Raw genomic sequence first — 23586 nt, forward strand, 5'->3', positions numbered from 1 at the left:
GAGCGCGCCCCTATATAGTACAATGAGTACAATGAATAAGACATATAATACTAATGAACAAAACGTATATCTAATGAACAAGATGTATATACTGATGAAAAATAAAATTTAAAAAATTCGTAATGAATAAGACATATATACTGATGATCATGGCCGTATATACAGATGAACAATGCAGTATATACTGATGAATAACAAAATTTAAAATATTCTGCTCACTTCAGGATTCGAACCCTGCGAAAAAAAATCACCCTCCAATACAATATCAGCCATATGATTGATAAAATAAACGCACCAAATCGTGCCTTAGATCTCACTAAAATTAGGGGGTCTAATTGGAGCGACCATATATATATATATATATATATATATATATATATATATATATATATATAGGGAGAGGTTTAGGAAAGAACCATAAATAAAAGAAGACCGGAGAACCATTTTCAGCCATTCGATCATCAAGATCTACGGTGGATGCATCATCTTGTTGGATGAATGCAGATCCTGGGTTCGAATCCTGAAGGGAGCATTTTTTTTTTTTTTGAGTGCATTAATTTTAATAGCGGATGCATTAATTTTTACAGTGAATGCATTAGATTTGATGGTTCTCCCGTTCTCACAAATAATGTAGTTCTCTCTAGAACCACACCCTATATATATATATATATATATATATATAGGCCAAGGTTCAATGAAGAAGGCCTAAATGTAAGAAAGAAGAGAGAAGTAATTTCATCCATTGATCTTATCTAATCTAACGGGCATGATTTGTTCACGCCATGTTCAACGGATTTTTTCGTTGAACATATGGGGGGTCGAAACCCATAACCCCCAAAAATATTGTATATGTTCAACGAAAAAATCCGTTGAACATGGCGTGAACAAATCATGTCCGTTAGATTAGATAAGATCAACGGATGAGATTACTTCTCTCTTCTTTCTTACATTTAGGCCTTTTTCATTGAACCTAACCCTATATATATATATATATATATATATATATATATATATATATATATATATTTAGTACTTCATCCGTCTACGAAAAAGAGTCATACTTACCTATTTTTTTTGTCCATAAAAAAAATCTCCTTTAACTTTTTGAATCATCAAATTATACATTTTCTCCTATATTTAACTATAAATTGTACTTTTATTTCATTTTTTAACTAATAATGTTTTGTACAAACAAACTCCTATAAATTATATATTTATTCTAGTTACAATAATTTTAATATCTTTTTTCTATTTTCAATAATTTTAATAATTTTGAACAAGTAACTATTGCATTTACATTTTTGGATAAGCAAGGTAATTGTTACAATCGCCTTTTATAGCTTTACACAGCTTTTAATAATGCCGTAAAGAAAAGATTATTAAATATTCTTTCATCCACAAATACACAAAGACAAGAAATTTACCAAACTAATTTTGCCCTCGTAAATTCCAAGAAATCACAAAAAGAAGAAATTTATATTTACAGACAAAACCGTGACCCCGAGCAGTTTCTTATCGTAAACAGTAACGCCAAACGGATTCAACTAACGGCGGCAGGCACCGGCGGCGTCGGAGGCAGCCGGGCGGAGAAATTCCGCAACGGCGCTTCATCGTCACAATCAAATCCGTCCTCGAAATTCATCGCGTAACTCAGCGGATCGTAGCGGAATTCCACCGACGACTGCCTCTTATGCTTAGCCGCCGGCAACCCTAGAATCGTGCGGCACTTCTCTTTGATTTCCGATAGCGAGTGGTCGTGCGGTCCTTTAGCTTTGATCCAGACCACCGCGGGGTTGTCGTCGGACGGGGACGGCGGAGAGTGGTGGAGGGAGAAGTGGGCTCCGTTGCGGCGGCGGAAGCAGCAGGAGAAGCAGAGAGATTCCTTGAGCTTGTGTTTGAAGGAAAGGGGCGACGGTGGGTTGGAATCGTCTTCCATTTTTAGCGCACAGAGAGGAGAGTGAGTGAAGTGTGCAGAAAGAGTGTTGGTATTTATAAGGGGCTGAAAAGACGAAAAAGGGCACGGAGAATACTGCGGGCTGTCCGTGTATACATCGTGGTGTGGCCTTTTTTGCTGGTTTCGATCTTATCCACTTTCTCATTTTTATGCGCATTAGGATTAGGATTTGTAGCGTTTGGGTTTCTCTGTTATTATCATTTATCTTATGTTTCATCTTTTATTGTCTTCAATCTTATGTTAGCACAACTTTAACTATTTAAATTATAAATGACTTAAAAAAAAAACTATATTTACAATATAATACCAGAGATTAAATTTAAATTGAATTGGAGTAAGATGATATAAATAAGAAGGGTGACTATGAATTTGCTCTCGAAATCATGCTCTAATGATGGGCCATGAGCCCAGATCGAATGTCTAAATCGAGTCAACACTTATGGAGGCCTTAATTATTATCTACTCCTGTTTGCAATTAAGCTTGATCTAGGATATGAAAAAAGCAAGCATCATCATGTTATTTTACATTATAATTTTGTTTGTTTTGAGAAGCTCTTGACCGGAAACTTATGCATGAGTTAGATTGCACTACAGTATGAGTCAGGTGCTTATATTCTATCTTTTCCATGAGTTAGTATGATTTTCTAAAGATGAAACTTTTGAAGCTAAACAATGGCTCTTATTGATGGCACATAAAGAAAGCAGTGATTCATTGATAGTAATTTTCTGATTTTCAATCAGGTGATACAGAAATGTATCTTTTCTCTATATGCAAATTGTTGGATTGTTGCTCAAACAATGGGGGACCAGTTTCAATTTTTCATCAATCATGATGTGCTCAAAAGAATTAGTATAACAATAGCTAATTTTTTGGTTTAGCGGAAGGCAATTATTTTAGGTCTAAACTGCGTCAATTGATCTCTAAGAAGTGAAACTTTTTATAATTACCTATCAAATTCTTATTTTCAACTTTATCCTTGCACATAGTTGCTCATGTCTCAGAATTTTCTGAACTGACATTAGAAATATATTTAGTCAAGAGATTTGGTTGCATATGTTAGTTTTCTCTATTCCAAGATTCTGCATTATCTTGGCTCACATCGAATGAGTTATTACCCCACTACTAAAAAAAGAAATAGGGATAACGGTTCATACATAACGGTTTTGGTCAAAAACCGTTATGTATGAGCGCACTTTTAATAATACATAACAGTTTTACAAAGTTCTGTTATATATGTACTGTTATCCAAATATATTTATAACAGTATGAAATTAAGTGTTATCTATTAGCGTTATCTATTAGTGATATATATAACAGTATAATCGAACCGTTAAACTATACGTTATCTATGAACGTTTATTTAATGACAGTTGTTTTAGCGTTAAGACAACCGTTATATATAAGCATTCATTTATAACAATACTTCCAACTGTTATCCCCTATTGTTATTTATGAGCATTTTTTATATACAGTATATATTTTTATCATCTTTTAAAATTAAAATATAATATCTATTAAAACTAACTTTGTGTATTAAAACTCCTTATTACATAAACTAATACTTTTATCAAATTACTGCTCCTCCCTTTGCTCCCATCCGCCGCCGCAGCCTGTCATCCCCGACTGTCGCCCGCCACCGCCCGATACCCCCGCTGCCGTCGCCTCCTCATCAGCTCGGCGCCTCCATGATTCTCCTTCTCTCTTCTTCGACGAACAGCTGCTCGACGAGTGCTCGCCTCAAACAGCCGCACCCGCACAGGCACACACAAGCGAGCGCGCCTCCATCGTCGCTCGCCGTCCGCCACCATCGATGTCAGCATCAGCAGCAAGCGCTATCGCCACCTCTGTCACCTCCATCCAACGGCAGTCACCGGCCCAGCCAGAGGTTAGTTGTTTGCCTCAAATTAGGGCTCGAATTGCTAATTTCTTTTGTTTTTGTATAATTGTAGCTGTATGGATGCTATAAAATTTAATTTAGGGCTCCGAATTTCGAATTTCTTTTGTTTGTGTAATTGTGGTTGTGTGGATGCTGTAAAATTCAAATTAGGGCTCCTGATATAAGAGGTTTATCTGATATAAGAGGTTTATCTGATAACTGAAATCTCACATTTAAGTATAAATTGATAGGTTTCTGATTGATACTTTGGAAACAAAGCTTGGTCTGAGAAATATGGCATTGCTTGGAACTAGGCTCCTGTTGATAAACTACATTGGTTCTGTTGCAGTAGCAATTTACTTACCTCAGGTAGCTCCATTTTTTATCGTACACTCAATGGTATCAACTCGAGTGTTAATCTAGTAGTCTCTCAACATCTCTTGACAGAAGTTCTAGTTTATATAGTCGTAAAAAAGTAGGAACTTCAGAACTGATTGCACAGTTATAAGTTTGGTTAAATTAGTAGATTTTCACTGTTGTTGGTTTGTCATTTTCGTAACTTGTTGGGCATTAGAATTTCATTATACTAAGATTCTTATATCGATCCCTGTCTTCATATGCTCTAGAGTGAATGTGGGGGTGGGTGGGAGGGGTAATATGAGCTGTCTAGTTAGGGTTTCTACAGAACTGGTTGCACAGTCATATGTTTGATTAACTAAGTAAATTTGACTTACTGCAGAGAGTAGAATCAGGGGTCTTGGCAAAAACAATCTTATTGGTCCTGAATTTCCATAGTGTTTATGATCTGCAACTAAAGTAAATCTCGCCTAATAAAAATAAGCAAAGATGGATTTTGACAAAATGAGAGCTGGAGTAGAGGAAATATCAGTTTCTGATGGATTTGTCGTAGATATCGAAGTCTTCTTTCATCTTACAGAAGAAGCAAGTGAATGCATGGTAGAGAGTAGAGAGAGGCAGTGTTTTTGTATGTTTAATTTGTGTATGATGGGGCTTTTGCAGGCACTTTATGTTTTGAGTTATTAATGGAGGTCAACACAAAGGCAATACATAGGCATTATCTTCGTGTTGCTCACATTGCAGATTGTGTGATAGATACATTCCTTAATCCTAAGTGAATAAAGGTAGGTTGTTACTCTCCACTATTTGTATTCCTCTTGTTAAAGACTAAGTGTCTGACTTTGCATAAGTCTCACAAATAACTTTTTTTGTTACTTTCAGAAAAAAAGTGTTGGATCATCTTTGATGTTGGGCGTAGAAAGTCAATGGGCTCCTATTGCTCTTCGTTGTATGGTGAGATAGCTACTACTTAATAATGAATAATTTGTCATACTCTGAGTCCATCCTTTATCCAGTGCTCTGCCATTTCTTTCCAATGATGCTATTCAAAAGAAATATTATGCTTTATAACTGCTGATGCAGATACTTCTTTAAACGTAAATCAAAAAAGAAATATTATGCCTATTCACTTCTAATATATCAGAGACTATAATTATGATCACTCAAATCAGAATGAATGAATTCAGAAGGGTATGTTAGATCTGAAAACAATTAAGTACTACTTCAATAATATTATAAGTGGTTGACAGGTTACTTTCTAAGTTTATGATTAGTTGTTTTATTATTCCTTTAGTTAGTTTTGTTATTTAATTATTATTTCTTAGTTAGTTTTGTTATTTGATTATTATTTCATTAAACAACAATAAGATTCAACCAAATTTTCCTATTTCTCCATCTCTAGATAGGGCCTTTCTTCCTTTCCATGCCTACCACCATATGTTGTTGCCTCAATGCATCTACCCAATTAAAATTGGATCCACGCAACAACCTGCTCTAGATATAAGAGATGATAGAGGATGAATTTTGAGTGAATCTTATTCCTAATTGGATCTTTTATATGTGATCCTATATACAGTTGCAGCTTCTGTACATTGGACTTTACCTCCTTATTTAAATTTTGCTCATTACTTTATTGTCTTTGTCTTTGCTGTAGGAAAGTTAAAATTTAGAAACTTCTTGATAAGCTAGGAGTTATAGCTCTTACCTCAGGTAGCTCCATTTTCTTGATGTAAATATTTTTCTGATTTTTGTAATTTTTTGATGTGCAGAATGGGCATGTGGGATTTATGCTTTCGTGTTATGACGCACAATTAAGCTATGGTTCAACCTCAGACAATTTTGTTGCTAAGTATGGATCGACATTGGCCTTCAAAATCTTGCTCATTCTTTTTTGGTACATTTGATTTTGAGTGTCAAAATTTGATGATTGCAGATATAAAAACCTTCTATACAAGAATCTCCTAAGTAAGTCTATTTACATCCACCTACTTTGTAAGTTATTGAAAATATCAATTATTAGTTTTTTAATATGAGTTAAAAGTTCTAAGTTTCTTCCTACAACAGCAAAATTGATGGCATAACTGGATTATAAAATTATAATGTTGTCTGCTTGTTTGTTCATGTTTGCTATTAGTTGAAACTTGAAAGCTATCGTGAATGACTCTCAATCTCAGGTACTCTTGCTGTACATGGATCTATTGAGTGGTGTTGACATGGACAGAGTTAGTTTCGTAAGGTGTTGTATGGGCATATTGGTTTATGGTAGTTTTTTTTTAATGTTATTTTTGTTTTCTTTTGACTTCAGATAGAACTATTGTACTTAGCATTTTGATTATCTTCGGATGAGAATTTTATTACAATGTTTATTTTAGTACAATGTTTGGATGATTAATTATTTATATAATATATGTTTTAGATTGTAGTATTTGTTGTGTTTGAGGCTATTGTATAATTTATATTTGGGAAATTATAAAAATAAGCGAAAAAACAACTGTTATGTTTCATAACAAAAGATAACAGAAATGATCGTTATGTAAAATTCAAAAAAACGTTATGTATAACTACACACAGTACGTAAGAAATATATTTTATAACGGAAAAAATAAATTTTATAACGGTGAAAAATTGTTATGTTTGCTATCATAAGAAAACGGTAATTAACCGTTATGTAAAATATAAAAAACCGTTATGTATAGTTACAATACATAACGGAAAAAATACATTTTATAACAGATTTTACCGTTATGTATTACATTTATATAGAACGGTAATTAAAGTGTTATGTATATCTCATTTACCGTTATGTATACATAGTATAGGTAACGGTATATGACCGTTATGTATGAGCGCCCTCATATATAACACCACTATATACAACGGTAGTTTTGGTACATACATAACGGAAATTTACCGTTACGTATGAGCGTTTTTTTTAGTAGTGCCCATGCATGTATAGATAGATTATGATATGTTGTCTCCATCTTCTTCTTCCCTATGCCCCCTTCCTGTTTATATTCTGAGGCCAGAGAATTTGATGAGCTTCACAGGAAAACTCGTTGAAGAGAAAGAGTCAATTAATATAACTTGGCAAAAGAGATGGAGCATGAGCGATTTGAAAAAGAAAAAGCATGTTGGCTGTTGAAATGGGGCTAGAAAAGACTCTTCAAGTTTGTGCTTTGTTCTTTATATATTAATTCTCTTAATTCCCCTCAAAAGCTAATTTATTCTTCTTCATATGATCAATGCAGTTCAAGGCTAGGAGGACTATTGCAAAACTAAAAGATCAATTTTTTCGGGCAGAGATAAACTTTGGAGCTTTTGCCTCCCCTTATGATGTATCCAAAAATAATCTATATCATTTATTTATTTCACTTATTTCTATTAGTTCAAAGCTTAGATTAAATTATCTATAGGTTTGTTCATTTACTTTAGGAGATATGTTGATGTATCACTTTTAATTAATTTATTTTGGCTAGAGTATAATGAGCTTGTTCTTCAGTTTTATGATCTTTTGTAGTATATAATAATCATGTAGATGGAGGGGGGTTGTAATTTAACGAGCTATAGGATGCACATCAACTAAAAAATTGTGTATTTTCACGCAAAACTATAATAGGGCAAGCCTCGGTGTCCTAAAATGAGTTATCAAGGTTCCTATAATACAATTTGGATCCTCTGGTACCCAAAATCCTGTCATACTTCATGTCCCAATCCAAAACTACATTGTTTTTGATTTAGGTCGTTTCTTTTTTCTTTTGTTAACATTTAATTGATTGATATGCAAAGATTGGCTCTACTACTTGAAGCCGCAAATCTTCTTCTTTCTCTTTCTTTCTCTAACTAAATATACTCTTTTCTCTTTTGAAAAATTTATCTTTCCATCGAAAAATGAGAATTTCATATTCTGCACTGAAAAATGAAAATTTCTCTCGCTAAATAATTCACGGGATTTGGGTGAAGAATATAGTGTTGTGGTTGGCTGAAATTTTTGTTGTGATTTTCCTTTCTGGCCTGAGGTCATGGATTGGTTCCCCCCCTCTCATAATGTATATTTTTGTATTATTGTGATTCTTAATTGAGTGAGAATTATTGTTGTGTTCTTGTAATAAAATTAATTCTTTTAGTTCGAAGGAGAATAACATCATTAGCTTCTGTTCCTGAAAATTCCTTGTTTGTTAACCGAAAGCTCTAATGGCTTCCAAAGTTATTATCTGCGCAAAGTATGTAAGAATATCGAACAATTGATTGGATATGAATTCGATATGCTAAAGGAAAGAGAAAGATGCATGTAGATTCACGGCTTGAATGAGCCGAGCTGATAATCAATAGATTTTGTTCAATTATAATGGGTGAATCTATTGTGACTAAAACGATGTAGTATTGGATTTAGACATAAAGTGGGACAGAGTTTTGGGGACAAGGGATTTGAACTGCCTATAACAAGACACTCCTGAGAGTCCTATCATTACATATTGTGACTAGTGTACATAGGACTCTCCTCCTAATGAATTTTGTTGTGGTGAATATGGTACATGTCAATAGACTATGTACTATGGCAAAAGAGATCTATGTATAACATGACATACATGTACACCATAAAAATTTAAATAAATGAAAACCTCATACATAGAAAATATGATTACAACATTTTCTTAAAACCGAAATAACCTTATTTCAGAGAATAGGTTACCTAATAAGTATTAAGAAAATCATTGCAGTATTCGATTCATGAACAGAAAGAAATTCATTTTTAAGCATAGAAGTATTTTAATTAGACTATATAAATACGAAGGAGCTATATAGATGGGTTTATCACAATTAAGTGGAATAAATAGATTCGGAAATCGTAAATTCGGATTCATCCAACTATTCTTAGGTCAATTCCGTTACATTTCAATTTTCATCATGAGGGAACGAGTGAGAAACTTTCAAATGCTAAGCAAATTTGTTATCTCACTCTTTAATAAACACACTCGTATTTTTCTCCCCCATTCATTTGCAACAACATGAATAAATAGAACTTGTATATGCATAAACCATTCATTTTCTGGCCGAAAATTGGTTGTTTTTGATAAATGACCGGCGGCTTCGAGGACGCAGACGAAAGAAAATTTCATTTAACTGACGGCGGCGCCACCGCCTCCAGGCTCCCGTTTTACAGTCTATATGCAACCAAACGCCAGGAATTTTCACTTCAGCTACTCTCGAATCATGCATGTTATAACCACTCTCTCTCTTGATTCTAAGATTGCTTTTTATGATGAAAAAAACAGGAGAGGAACATCATATATAAGGCGGGCGGCGCGTGATGATGAGAAGCTTGATGCGGCGGTGAGAGAAGCCAAGAAAACAGTCGATAAGAGGTTACAACGAACCTCACCAAATTAAAAATTTCGAGGTGAAAATATTTACTTTATTCAAGATTTGATTTTTTTTTTTTCTTTTGCTTCTAATCTTTCCTCAATTTGCATGAAAAAAAATAACTTCAGCAATTAATATTCTTTTGAATTTTATTTTGATTTTTCCTAATTTTGCAGACACACATGCAAAATGTTGAATTTCAGTAAACCGCCAAAATGGCGAGAGGCCTGGGACTCAGCGAAGAGAAGGTCTATATGTTCACTAGTTTGCATGGTATATATTACTAAGGATTAGTCTTGAGATTCATTAGTTTATTAATTTATGCGGTGCTATTTTTGTGTGATATCCACACAAGAATTATTAAATTTTTTCTCTCATATTTTAATGTCTCTATAAATTTAAACCTTTTATAATTGTTAATTATTTAAATTATGTGTTGAAAATACTAAGCAGACAATGAAGATAGACAGAATTGAAATAAACAAAAGGCGAAATGGAAAATACTAGTATAATAATATTTGTATTGAAGAGTTGAGGAAAGAGTTGGACTCTTTATCTGTAAGACAATAATAACTTGATTATCTTCACTAAAAGAGAAGAAACGTATAAATGACTTTGGAGACTCTTACTTTTCCAAAATGGATATATCATCTTACACATTTCTGAATCAATACATTAACTGGTAATTGCTTCTTAAGCATCAGACTTTGTGTATTAATTACTCATTTACTCTCATCATCATCATCAAATATATAATACGATTAGAGATCCATGTGCTCCCCTTAATTCAAGATACGATTAGAGATCCATGTGCTCCCCTTAATTCAAGGTCCCACGTGGCGTGTCTAAGAATTCAGTATTTCAAATCCTTGCAACTCTAGAGCTTCTAGCTTTAAAATATATATCCTATGTGGCTAATTTTATCATATGTGGCTTATTTTATTTTTATTTTAAAAAACACAAATGTTGATTATTTCTTCCCTGCGAATACAATTCCTTCGCCCCACTTCTCTTCCCTATGAATAAAATTCCCCCGCTGCCTCACCTCTCTCAACCAATGGCAGCGCTTCTTCTCCGCCAGCCGCGCCGACGCCGCTGTTCGCAGCACCATTCCCCCCATCCCAATTGTTGTCGATCCCCTTTCCTGCCAATCCAATTCTCCCTCCCCAATTCCTGCCAATCCGACCAGACTCCCCAGCCCATTCCTCCCTTCCTGCAGTTCCCGACGAGAAACATTGAAACCGCCACCGCCGTCTCAACCCCCGGTTCCCCCTCGCCCTTCCCCCTATCTACAGATGCCGACGGCCGCAGTGGTTCAAGACCACTTCCATGGTAAGTATTTTTTTATTTGCTAATTTAACAAAATTAATTAATAATTAATCATACCTTAACTAATTTTCGATCGATTGTTGATACACAAAATATTCATAAACGATGTAAATATATAATGATTGTGAACTTTAGAAAGAACATGTAATGCCCCGCTTTTCCATAGCTAAATTTAGAATATTTTGAACTTAAAAGTTAAGACGATTCACGCCGGATAAAAAAAAATTGATTTATTTTAAATTCCAACAAAAATGATTTATAAAACTTTTGTAAAATTTTAATTATTCAAATTCTTGTGCATGACATATTTATTTAAGTTTGATTATTTAATGATTTTTACACGATCATTTTAATTAGTGATACCCCGATATTACATTACAGATCCAATTTTTATTAGAAGAGTTTTTAATTGTCATATCACCAACTTTTCCACAACTACTCCCTCCCAAGTCCCAACCTTACCAACACACCTTACCTCTGCAAAGCCATTCCTCCATCATCAAAGTTACTACAACAAATCTCCCATTTCCATTCAATACGAAAGATTCCATAATTCTCAAATTTTATCTTTCAAGAAGGAGCTCAAATCAGACATACCAATAATCCACCATTTCAACTATCTACAAGGTTTCACTTTAAACTCTCATAGTGTCTCATATTTCTAGCAAATGCTGAAAGCTTTAATTTTCCTATCTCATTTTGAGAACTTCTGCTGCCCAAACAAAGAATTTAAAACAAACATACATACATTCATTTCAGTTATATACATATATATCTGCATATGCGAAATGTACATCATTTGACATTTAGGAACAGATAATGTTTTAACAGAAAGCTATCGAACTACAAATATGAACTTTTGTTTAACTTTAGAATTGAGTCGGGTCTGAGAGTAGTTGGGTGGCCTACTGCCGACGGCGGCAGTGGCTTCACGGTGTCGACCGGACCAGGGAAGAGAGAACATGGGCGTGAGAAAAGGGGAGCCAACGGTGGCAGTGGCGTGAAGCCGCTGCTGTCCAGAAGAGGGAGAGGTGGTCGTTGGACTTCAAGGAGACAGAGAGAGGGGTGACTGGTGGCGGCGGTCGCCGTCGTTGTCGGAGAGAGAGGGGGAAACCGAGGCAGGAGCGGTGGCGGCTGAGAGAGAGGGGCGGATTTTGTCTTGTGAGAGCCGAGAGAGAGGCGAGTCAGCGTGAGGTTAAGGGTGGAGGAGAGAGAGTGTGGCTTTTGGGCCTGGGATGTTGGGCTGAGATTTATTTTCTCCTTTTTGGGCCATTGAGTTATTTATTAAGCTGGGCTTCTTTATTTTATAAATTCAAGATTGGGCCTGATTTTATTAAAACATAAACTGCATTTTAATTTTTTTAAATGGGCTGCACCATTTTAATTAACTAGACTCTATAACTACTTTAATTAATTATTTTAAAGAGTTATTTGCATAATAATATTGTATTATTATTATGTGCATATTTTAAGAAATTACTCCCTCCGTCCGCTAAAAGTGGAGTAGCGGGCGTCCGCAAAGAGTGTACCACTTTCCTTTTAAAGAAATAGTCCTACTATCCACTTTAATCTTTTATCCTTACAAACTCTCTTTATTTACAAAAAAACTCACTCCAAATTCAATCTCAACCAAACATCTCATAAAGTGATGGGACCATTTTTCCACTACATCAAAATCATCATCAATTTTATTAAATCCCGTGCCCAGTTTTTGTATAAATTGCCCTATTTTTGGCTGAAGGAGGGAGTACTTATTACTCCATCCGTCTCACAAAAATATGAACATTTTGTAAGTGGGGCACGGGTTTTAAGAAATGTTAGATAAAAGTGTATTGTGAGTGGAAAATGGATCCCGCTTTATAAAAAGTAGAGATGAAAAGTAAATGGATTGTGGTGGGGTAGTGTACCAAAATAGAAATGTTCATGTTTTTGTGAGATACCCCAAAATGAAAAAAATATTCATGTTTTTGGATTAGACGGAGGGAGTATATGTTTTAAGAATGACATGAAATTGCATTTGCATTATGCAATAAAAAGTATTTACAATTTAATCGGTTTTATTTGTAAATCCAATTATTAAAGAAAATCGAGTAAGGATATTGTTGGTGCCCTTAACTCAAGAATTAGTTTTAAATCTTTATTATTAAATTTTAAAAAACCGGCGTGATGAACCATAGAATGTTAAACATTTTTCCTATGACTTAAGATTAGATTCAGGAGACCTATTAAGAATAGATTTCTTGTAGGCTTGTAGATCAGGAGGATTAGAGCTGCTATTCCGATCAGAGTTATGATTACACGACAGGCTTTGCCTATACAGGTGGGCTTACTTTCCAAATATATAAAGTATGATTGAGTTACTAAGCTCTAAATATTTCAATGAAATGCAAACTGTTTATTTAATGAAATGCAAACTGTTTATCCAATAAAATGTTTATGTGCACTCTGCTCTGTTTAAGGTTCGCAATTCATGGATTGATCGAGGTTCTCTTATGGTCTAACCCGTTATTTGAGAATTGTGTACACTTGTTAGTTGTTTTAGTGGGTTGATCTCCATCGGGCACTAATTCATGTAAGAGGCGTTATAAGGGTGCTTGGCTGGATGTGTTTCGGAGCATGTATCATGTAAGGCCTGCCTGGGTAGCGTCCCGAGGTCAATTCAACTTGTCTGAGTTACGTCCTCAGGGCAAGTATCATGGAGAGAAATTAATCCGTCGGTGGCTAAAAGGTCCGGGATCACAGCGAGTAACAAAAAGAGAGTGTGATATGTGCGCACAAATGAAAGAAATTATTTTAACATACTTAGAAGTTCTTTCAATTTAAAACCTTCTAAGTTATGTCAGTTATGATTGGATAAACTGTCTTTATGAAAATATGAAATATTTTAGAAAATGTTTGCTCACTGAGTACATTAGTATTTAGCCCAAATATACTTTCAAATGTTTTCAGGTTGGCTGGCTAGTGCTGATGGGACGGAGTTGAGACTAGGGTTCAATTTCTATTTAGACTTCCGCTGTAGCATTAACTCTTATTTGTCTTTTGTTTTCTCAACTTAAGACTTTCATGTTAGATTTAGAATGACATCTCTGTTTAAGCTTAAACACTTAACTCCTAGTTTTATGCTAATGTGTTGGGAACCTTGTGGAATATCCTAACTAGGGCTGGAAAAATATACCGAAAACTCGGTATACCGGCCATACCGTACCGTAAAATACTGTAAAATACCGAATTTAAGGTATACCGATTTTTTTGGTAAGGTATGATACCGTAAAAAAGATTTACGGTAAGGTAAAGGTATGAATTTTCCAGATACCGGGGTATACCGGTGTATACCGATACCGCGGTATATACCGAAAAAATCAATAAATACCGTATTAAAGGTATATACCGGAACACGGTATGATACCGTATTACTGGTACACCGAATATTACTGTATATACCGGTGATGCGGTATCATACCTTATTCTGGTATACCTTAATATTCGGTATATACCGGTAATAAGGTACAATACCTTATTCTGATATACCGCAGTTGTCCGTATATATTGGTATACCGAAAATCGCGGTATATATCGTATCAAAATCTATAGTTTTAAAATATATAATATATATTTTTATGTTTATATTTTTAAAAATATTTATAAATTTTATAAAATGATGTATATAATCTATATTATGTAAATATATACAATTGTACATGAATTTATAAATATCATCAAATGATACAAAAACAAATAAAATATAGTATATAGTATAAGTCATACAATAAAATAAAATTGTTTATTTTAATATTATAGTATAGTTATAATATATAACTAAAATTATTGTTTTACAATAGATTATACATCTAACTTATAATAGTTACATATATAATAGCATAATTATAATATTAGTATTATATTATAAATAATATTACGTCTAACATATAAATTATATGTAACTTATAACATCTATATAATTTACTACTCCCTCTGTCCCAAACGAAATGTCCTGTTTTCCTTTTTGGGCTGCCCAAACGAAATGTCCTGTTTCTTTTTTTTGGCAATACACTCTCTCTATATTTAATATTTAAATAATTTCCACCAACCCACTTTATCTACTTTATACACATTTCTTAATTTACGTGCCGAAAAGAAATATGACATTTCGTTTGGGACGGATGGAGTATATATTACATGAATGCATACAAGTATGCGGATATAAATATCATCAAATGATATAAAAGTGAATAAAATATAATATAGTATGTAAGTTATATAATTTAATATTATATTTATATTGATATCATAACACAGTTATAAGATAATATTCTATATTATGTAACTAAGATTATTGTACAATTATAATATAATATTCTATATTATATTATAACTAAGATTATTGTTCTACAATAAATTATACATATGACGTATAACATCTATGTATATAATAGCATAGTTATAATTAATATTGATATTATATTATAACTTAGATTACATCTAACTAATTATAAATCTCATATAACTTATAACATCTATATAGTATATAGTATATAACTTATAACAAAAACAAATAAAATATAGTATATAGTATAAGTCATACAATAAAATAAAATTGTTTATTTTGATATTATAGTATAGTTATAATATATAACTAAAATTATTGTTTTACAATAGATTATACATCTAACTTATACATGGTTATAAATTTATAATATTAGTATTATATTATAAATAATATTACGTCTAACATATAAATTATATGTAACTTATAACATCTATATAATTTACTATATATTACATGAATGCATACAAGTATGCGAATATAAATATCATCAAATGATATAAAAGTGAATAAAATATAATATAGTATGTAAGTTATATCAATATAAAAGTGAATGCATTCAGTTTTGAATTTTAAATACGAGACTAATTATATGAAAGTATTGAATACTTGGACATGAGATGATTGATTAATAGTGATTTTAGTTTTAAGTATATGTTCTGCATTGGAGTCTTTGATTTCATTCAGTATCTCTTCTATTTTTTTTATGAACTAAATATAATATATTTTCTAAAGTTTAGGATTTTCTTTTTCTATATATAAAATATAATAAAAATTACACCTGATGGGTGTTAATTTACATTGATATCATTAATAATAAATGTATTACTTTTTGTTTATTTGTGATATATTTTAATTATTATGTCATTATTATATTTGTTAAATATTATTCATTATCTAAACATGTTTTAAATAAATAAGTTATCAATTTTTTACCGTATTGAATTTTTTCGATTTTGGTAATACCGATTATTTTGGTATACCGTTAACGTGCGGTATACCGTGAAAGTACGGTATACCGAAATTCGGTAAGATATACCAAAATAAAGGTACGGTAAAGGTTTTGTATAATCTTCATACTGTACTTAAGGTATACCGAACTAAGATATACCGTAGGTAAATGTATGAATTTTCTCCATACCGGAGGTAAGGTAAGGTATAAGGTATGGTTGATTTAATAAGGTATACCGTACCGTCCCACCCCTAATCCTAACCCTTGTTTTGATGATACCAAAATTCATAGGTCGTAATTGTAATAGACTAGAATTGTTTTGACCTCAAGTGTTAGAGTTCAGTTCTAGTTTAGCTTGCGGTGTCGAAGACTGAAGACTGAAGAACGAAGGACTGAAGACTGAAGACTGCAGATACCAACTGAAGTATCAGTTGAAGAATCAGTTAGGAACTGATTACTTAATGCACGCAATGGACTGATACTAAAGTCAAGTATCAGTTGAACATTCCTCCTCGGACTGATCTTCCAACGTTCAGAGGAAGCCACGTACTCACAAAGTACAGCCGCATTAAATGCAGAGATCTCAGGATATCCTTATCTCTGCAGAGGTCATTCCTATCTGGTGGTTACTTTTTAGAGACGTCACATCTCCTGTCCATCAAGAGAGCCGTTTCCACCCAGACAAGGAACCTCGAAGATTGAAGCCTCAGCCCAAATTCGAATTGCTCTCCAACGGAAGAAATCTTGATGACGTTCTACGCCAACAGATCTATTCAAGAGTTCTCCTACAAATAGCGCTCGATGATCACTTCAACCTTCACCGATTCAACGACATAAGCTGAAGCTCTGCCGAAATTGCTACTCAGCCTAAAGCTTAAACTCCCCAAAGCTTGAATCGAAGAAGAGAATTCCAAAGCCAAAATCAGTCACTGCTGATTACATATATTCTCTTAGACCTTAGGCAAACCTCTGTTTACCTAGAAGCCAAAGGTCAAATTTGCTTCAAAGAACTTGTTCTTTGTAGTATAGTTGGCACTTGTTCAAACCTCCCCCCCCCAAAAGAGTGTTTGAGTGATTCGGAGTTCAGGAAGGTACTCTGACTCTGAGTGAGAAGTCTTAGCACGGGTTGTGCTGAGCAAGAGAAATCCGACGCGAGTGAAGCGTGGGTACTGAAGAAGGGTTTTCTTCAGTGGTACGGTTGTGTGCACCCGGCAAGCACACAGTTTGGTTTGCAGTGCACCTGTTAAGCACTTGCAGAGTGGATTGTTGGTCTGATCAACCAACCGTGGATGTAGGAAAGGGTTTTTCCGAACCACGTAAAAGTCTCTGTGTTGTTTACAGCTTTCAGTTTATATTCTTACTTGTGTTATTTCAACTGATAAACTGAACACTGACTAACTGCAAAGAGAAACCTAAAAACCAACAACGTGCTCCACCGAGGCTATTGCGAAACTAAGTTTAATTTCCGCTGCGTATGATATCAGTCTGACTTATCTATCTTCTGATAGTCAGGAAGAGTGTTATCATCTCTGTTTTAGCAAACCCGACTGAAGCCCTTACTTGCATCAGTTAAGTTCCAGCAACTTAACTGATAACTCTTTACTGAAGAGCTTTCAGTATTAGTCGTCAACCCTGTTTGGTCAAAATTGTTTTCAGTAAAACAGGAGTCTGTGTTTGCGTGTAAAGTTTCGTTTTGATCTCTATCTGAGATCCCTCTTATTGAGGAGTTTGAAAAATAGCCCATAGGTGTATTCCCCCCCCCCATACACCTATTCGAGACCCTCTGGACCTAACATAATGAACACTGGTTATCAGAAGCATAAAACAAAACTTGTGATCCAAAGGGGCCTAGCCCGATTTGTTATCTTCTATTCGATTTCAACAAAGATTTTCCCTTATGTTATTTATATGAATTAGTTGCACCCCAATTGTAATTATTTCTTCAAGAATTAAGGTGTGACAAAACACAAATTATTTATTAAGTAGTGAATGTAATAATAATACTCGGTTAGTCTTTGCAGTGTTTCCACATGGTAACTGAAGACTCTTTGGTCATGGGTTTGCCTTCTATGCATTCACAAATTTATGTTGCATATGGTTTTCAGCTGATGTTTAGATATCGATGGAATCTGCAAATTATTAGTTTGTGTTGGTAATCTGATGGGGAAGTTTATTATTATTATAGCTCATGCACATCCCATATTGACTTCATTCACCAACACCTCGACTGATTTAGCATCCAAAAATTCGAGTGTGCATGTATAATAACTTCACATATTTGGCTATTAGTGTTGACATGGTTACTTAGTTCGGGTTCTGCAAAATCCTAAATAATTACATAAATTAGTACTCTCCCATCCCGCGAAACTTGAGCAATTTCTTTTTAGCACAGATTTTAAGGATTAGAATTTTGTATGTTAAACGTGGTAGGTGAAAAAGTGAAAAGGTGAACAAAGAAAAAAACTTTTTTCTATATAAGAAAAGTGCTCAAGCTTCTCGGGACAACTCAAAAATGAATTCTGCTCAAACTTTGCACGACAGAGGGAGTATATATGTTATTTTGTTTGGTAATACTGAGGTATTACAACCTTAGAGCGTGGAATCTTTTGAAATGGCTAATTAATTAATTAAATTTGGTTATTAATGAACACTTTTGAAAGTTAGTGCATAAATTTCAACTTTTAACCAACTGGAAATAATTACTGTAGCGTCTTTACTTTCCAATGGAAAAAATACAGAAAATAGTACAGCTAAATACTAATGCAAAATGGCTTTTGGATGTCAATCTAAGAATAAATTCTTTATAAGTAAAAACTAAATAGGAAAAATAAAACCTTAAGTCGAGATTAAAGGATTTTTTTTTTGAATTAGAATTACAAGAAGTATCTAAATATAATCAAATATGCAACCTGCACGCATGCGTTATTACAACACCACCCAAAGGTGGGAAAACAGTTTTTTGAATTAGAATTACAAGAGGTATCTAAATATAATCAAATATGCAACCCGCACGCAGGTGAAAATACAACATCATCCAGAGATGAGAAAACATCACCACACGAAGTGGGATTGAACCCAAGACATCTCATAAAGGAGAGTCTTTGGGTGCCTCAGCTTTGCCACTAGAGCAAGGCCTTATTAACTGAATAAATATTTTTAAATAACCATAAAAATTGTCTCGATACATTTTATGATGAGATTTCAAAAATGATCCGACCAACCAAAAGAATCAAAGAAAAGAAAAAATAAAAAAAATTCCATATTCAATTGAACGACCATAGTTTGATCACATTATAGTATTCTCAATAACATAAAAATTGTCTCAATAACATTAAGCGGCCATAGTTTGATCACATTATAGTATTCTCCTTCTTCGCTCGAAGAATAATTTCCATATTCTATTTGAAAAATATTTATAGTATTGACATGCCAAACAACTTGACATCTCTTAAGACCTAAATGTAGGTTGGAATTATAGATAGATGAAAAATTAGCATAAACAAATAATTCTAGCTAGCATAGATATTAATTGTCATGTTTATAAATTTTCAACACAAGTCATTTAGTTTAAAAAGATGACATAAAAAATATTACATGTTTTTTATGTTTATAACTTATTATAAATTTCCACAATTCTAAATTTCCACACATATAATATAACTATATAAGAATTATTTTGATTGTCACTTGACTCGTTTGTAAGTTATTATATTATTTACGATTTTTAAGTTAAGTAAAAATTTTGAAATTTAATCACAATCATTTAATTTCATAAAAAAGAATAAATTAAAAAAAAAAGAAATAAAAGCCCGGAAACCGTCGTTTTTTGGCCCGGCCCGGAACTGGCGATTCAGGGTCCGAAAACTGGCCCTTGAACAATAAGGCGGGCCGGTTTAGGTTCATGCTCCTGTCGGCCCGGAACCGACGGTTTTCGGCCTGATGGCACCACTACATTAAGCGGCCATAGTTTGATCACATTATAGTATTCTCCTTCTTCACTCGAAGAATAATTTCGATATTCTATTTGAAAAATAAGTATAGTATAGACATGCCAAACAACTTGACATCTCTTAAGACCTAAATGCAGGTTGGAAATTGGAATTATAGAAGATGAAAAATTAGCATAAACAAATAATTCTAGCTAGCATAGATATGCCAAACAACTTGACACCTCTTAAGACCTAAATGTAGCTTGAAATTATAGAAGATGAAATATTATCCCTATAAATACCCATACATGTATACATATATTTCATCACAAAAGTTAGCTAGTGTCTTCCTTATATAATAATATTGTAATTAAACATATATTGTGATCAAAATGTTAAAGATGATGGGCAACAAAGTTGTGATTGTTTGTGTGATGGTGGTGATGATGAGCATTGCCACATGTCATGCAACAAGTCGTCATTTGTCGTCTGGTCTTCTTGGTGGTGGTGTCCTCGATCCTCTTACAACTATCATCGGAAGTGTTACCGGTGATCTTCCCCTTCCTCTTGGGGATATTTTGGGAGGAGCACCTCCACCTTCTAAATGATCAATCATAAAATATTTATTACTCTCACTCTTAAAATATACTTATATCATATCGTGGAATAATATATATATCAATAATAATGAATAAGCTCTGGTTAGATTGATGTCATTTTCTGTAATTTCTTATATCTATATGCATATATATGTTCATATGTCATATGGAGTAATAAAATATGTTTGTGTTTGAATATTTTTATTCTCTATATATAGCAATTAATTTGTTTTTGTCGTCTAGATTTTTCTACCACGTTTATCTTTTGTTAGAAATTACATGCAACAATGTAACTCTACTAATTAATTTAATTTGGACAAGTATCGAATTATACGTACAATCTATACAACCCCATTACTCATTAATTATTATTTCTTACATTCTATTTGATTAAAAGATGTTTAAATGACGGTTTTATCAATATATCATGATTTAATAAATGGAATATTTTGACAGTTTTATCGATATATATATATATATATATATATATATATATATAGGGTGTGGTTCTAGAGAGAACTACATTATTTGTGAGAACGGGAGAACCATCAAATCTAATGCATCCACTATAAAAATTAATGCATTCGCTGTTAAAATTAATGCACTAAAAAAATTTAAAAAAAATGCTCCCTTCAGGATTCGAACCCAGGATCTGCATTCATCCAATAAGATGATGCATCCACCGTAAATCTTGATAATCGAATGGCTGAAAATGGTTCTCCGGTCTTCTTTTATTTATGGTTCTGTAGGCACGAAAATTTTATAAGAAAATAAATATATCTTATTGATTTTATATCTTTGTTTATTTTGGAATTTTATGAAATCCAAGACTAAATATGATATATTATTAATAAAGATATTACCATATTTCAAAAGATAGAGATCAATTTCTTTAGCAACAAGTCAACTCTAATATCAATCTTCAAGAGCCAATAGAATCGTGCCACGTCAGCCCTAAGCCCATAATCATGCGGGCTTTGGCCCAAAGCCTGACTCTTCCTACAACTATAAATAGGGGTCCTCATATCAATTCTAAACACACCAAAAATTATATTCAAGAGCTCAAGAGTTGAAGATAAATTCTCTACGAATTCTCTCCAACATTCAAGATGTTCTTCAAGGTGTCCCGACGAAGTTCTTTGGTGGAATCTTCTTAAAGTTGGAGTTGATCCGGAAACAAGGCGAGAGTCATCCACGTAGGCGTTATAAAGCTCGAAGCTCGACGCATACTTTGGAAGCAAGACGAAGTCCTCTACACCGACATATACTTTGGAAGCAAGGCGAAGTCCTCTACACCGACATATACTTTGGAAGCAAGGCGAGAGTCATCCACGTAGGCGTTATAAAGCTTGAAGCTCGACGCATACTTTGGAAGCAAGGCGAAGCCCTCCACATCGGCGTATACTTTGGAAGCAAGACAAAGTCCTCCATGTCAACGTCATAAAGCTCAAAGATCAAGTCCAAGAAGATCGGAGGCATATTTCTCCAACAAATCTCAAGGACTACTCAAAGACTATCAAGAATCAAATTGAAGAGAAGAATCAGAGGAACAAATAGAGATAGCAACCCGCACAAATACATTTGATCTACAAATATTGAAATTGTACGCAATTTTGTATTTATTAAATTAAATACATAAAATTTGTGTTTACAAATTTTGGCACGCCCGGTGGGACATCTTTACCTCTCATCTCTCCTCTTCACCAACAACAACTCAAGCAAATTCAAATGGAGAACAAAGCTTCAAGCACTGCCCAAAACATCACTTTGGAGAACATTGGTGTTATCACTCGAGACAAAGCTATGCAATTGGAGGAGATTTTCAAGTCTGCTTCAGCAATGGAAGAGCATTCAACTGTGAGCTACTATCTTGAAGCTCCTGTTATGGTGACAAACGCTTCTACTCTGGAGGAACAAGTTGCTAGCATAGCTAAGCTTCTTGAAAACATGAACAAGCGTATATTGGAGCAAGACGCCAAGATCTCAAAGCTCATCTTAGAGAAAGGAGAAGGAAGTCGAGTGAATGACGGAAAAGATAAAAAAAGCGATGATTCAGAGTCAGTCAAGAAGCACCATGGAGAAAAGACGTCTCCTAAGAACATCGAAGTTTCTGCCGATGGCTTCATTCACATCAATCAACTCAAAGACTTCATCATGGGAACGGTCAAAGACAAGTTCGAAGGGACCTCGAAATCAGCATGGACTTATAGCAAGCCATATACTACAAGGATTGACTCCTTGAAGATGCCAATGGGCTACCAGCCTCCAAAGTTTCAACAATTTGATGGCAAAGGCAATCCAAAGCAACATGTGGCTCACTTTATGGAGACATGCAATGATGCAGGAACATATGGAGATTACTTGGTGAAGCAATTTGTTCGTTCCTTGAAAGACAATGCATTTGATTGGTATGTCAACTTGGAGCCAAATTCCATCGATAGTTGGGGGCAAATACAAAAGGAGTTCTTCGATCGCTTCTATAGCACTCGAAGAACAGTGAGCATAGTTGAGCTTACAAACTCAAAACAATGGAAAGAAGAGTCAGTCATCGACTACATCAACCGATGGAGGGACTTGAGCTTAAATTGTAAAGATCGACTATCTGAAGCTTCAGCAATCGAGATGTGCATTCAAGGCATGCATTGGAGCCTTCAATACATCTTAAAAGGAATTCGACCAAATACGTTTGAAGAATTGACTACTAGAGCTCATGACATGGAGTTAAGCATGATCGCAAATAAAGTTGATGATCTACACATGCAAATGTCAGACGACTTTCAAGAAGACGAAGAAGCAAGTCATGGGGGCAAATCTCTTGAAGAAATCCCAAGTGAAGATGATGAAGAAACTTCAACTGTAACCACAAGCCAATCTTCAAGTTGAAATTCATAAAGTCAAATGCTC

General features: G+C 33.9%; 2 protein-coding genes across 5 annotated transcripts; one reads left to right on the plus strand and one right to left on the minus strand.

Moving 5' to 3' along the window:
• Positions 1-1351: 1351 nt before the first annotated feature.
• On the minus strand, positions 1352-2185 carry LOC130988164 (uncharacterized). The gene has a single exon (XM_057911946.1). It carries the CDS (start codon positions 1934-1936, stop codon positions 1541-1543), a length of 396 nt encoding a protein of 131 aa, XP_057767929.1. The 5' UTR covers positions 1937-2185; the 3' UTR covers positions 1352-1540.
• Positions 2186-3479: 1294 nt separating this feature from the next.
• LOC130988163 (uncharacterized) lies at positions 3480-6606 on the plus strand. 4 transcript variants are annotated; one of them, XR_009089993.1, is made up of 7 exons: positions 3482-3840; positions 4083-4200; positions 4852-4973; positions 5071-5142; positions 5958-6037; positions 6122-6153; positions 6363-6606. XR_009089993.1 is itself a non-coding variant. In XM_057911944.1 (6 exons), exons 1-6 carry the CDS (start codon positions 3641-3643, stop codon positions 6398-6400), a joined length of 567 nt encoding a protein of 188 aa, XP_057767927.1. In that variant the 5' UTR covers positions 3480-3640; the 3' UTR covers positions 6401-6606. The 4 variants fall into 4 exon arrangements, 2 of the variants coding, with proteins under 2 accessions (XP_057767927.1, XP_057767928.1); XM_057911944.1 differs by lacking the exon at positions 4852-4973 and having other exon boundaries at positions 3480-3840; positions 6122-6180; XR_009089994.1 differs by lacking the exon at positions 4083-4200 and having other exon boundaries at positions 3483-3840.
• The last annotated feature ends 16980 nt before the right edge of the window (positions 6607-23586 follow it).

Source organism: Salvia miltiorrhiza, chromosome 6 (genome assembly GCF_028751815.1).
Source record: "Salvia miltiorrhiza cultivar Shanhuang (shh) chromosome 6, IMPLAD_Smil_shh, whole genome shotgun sequence".
NCBI classification, from domain to species: domain Eukaryota; kingdom Viridiplantae; phylum Streptophyta; class Magnoliopsida; order Lamiales; family Lamiaceae; genus Salvia; species Salvia miltiorrhiza.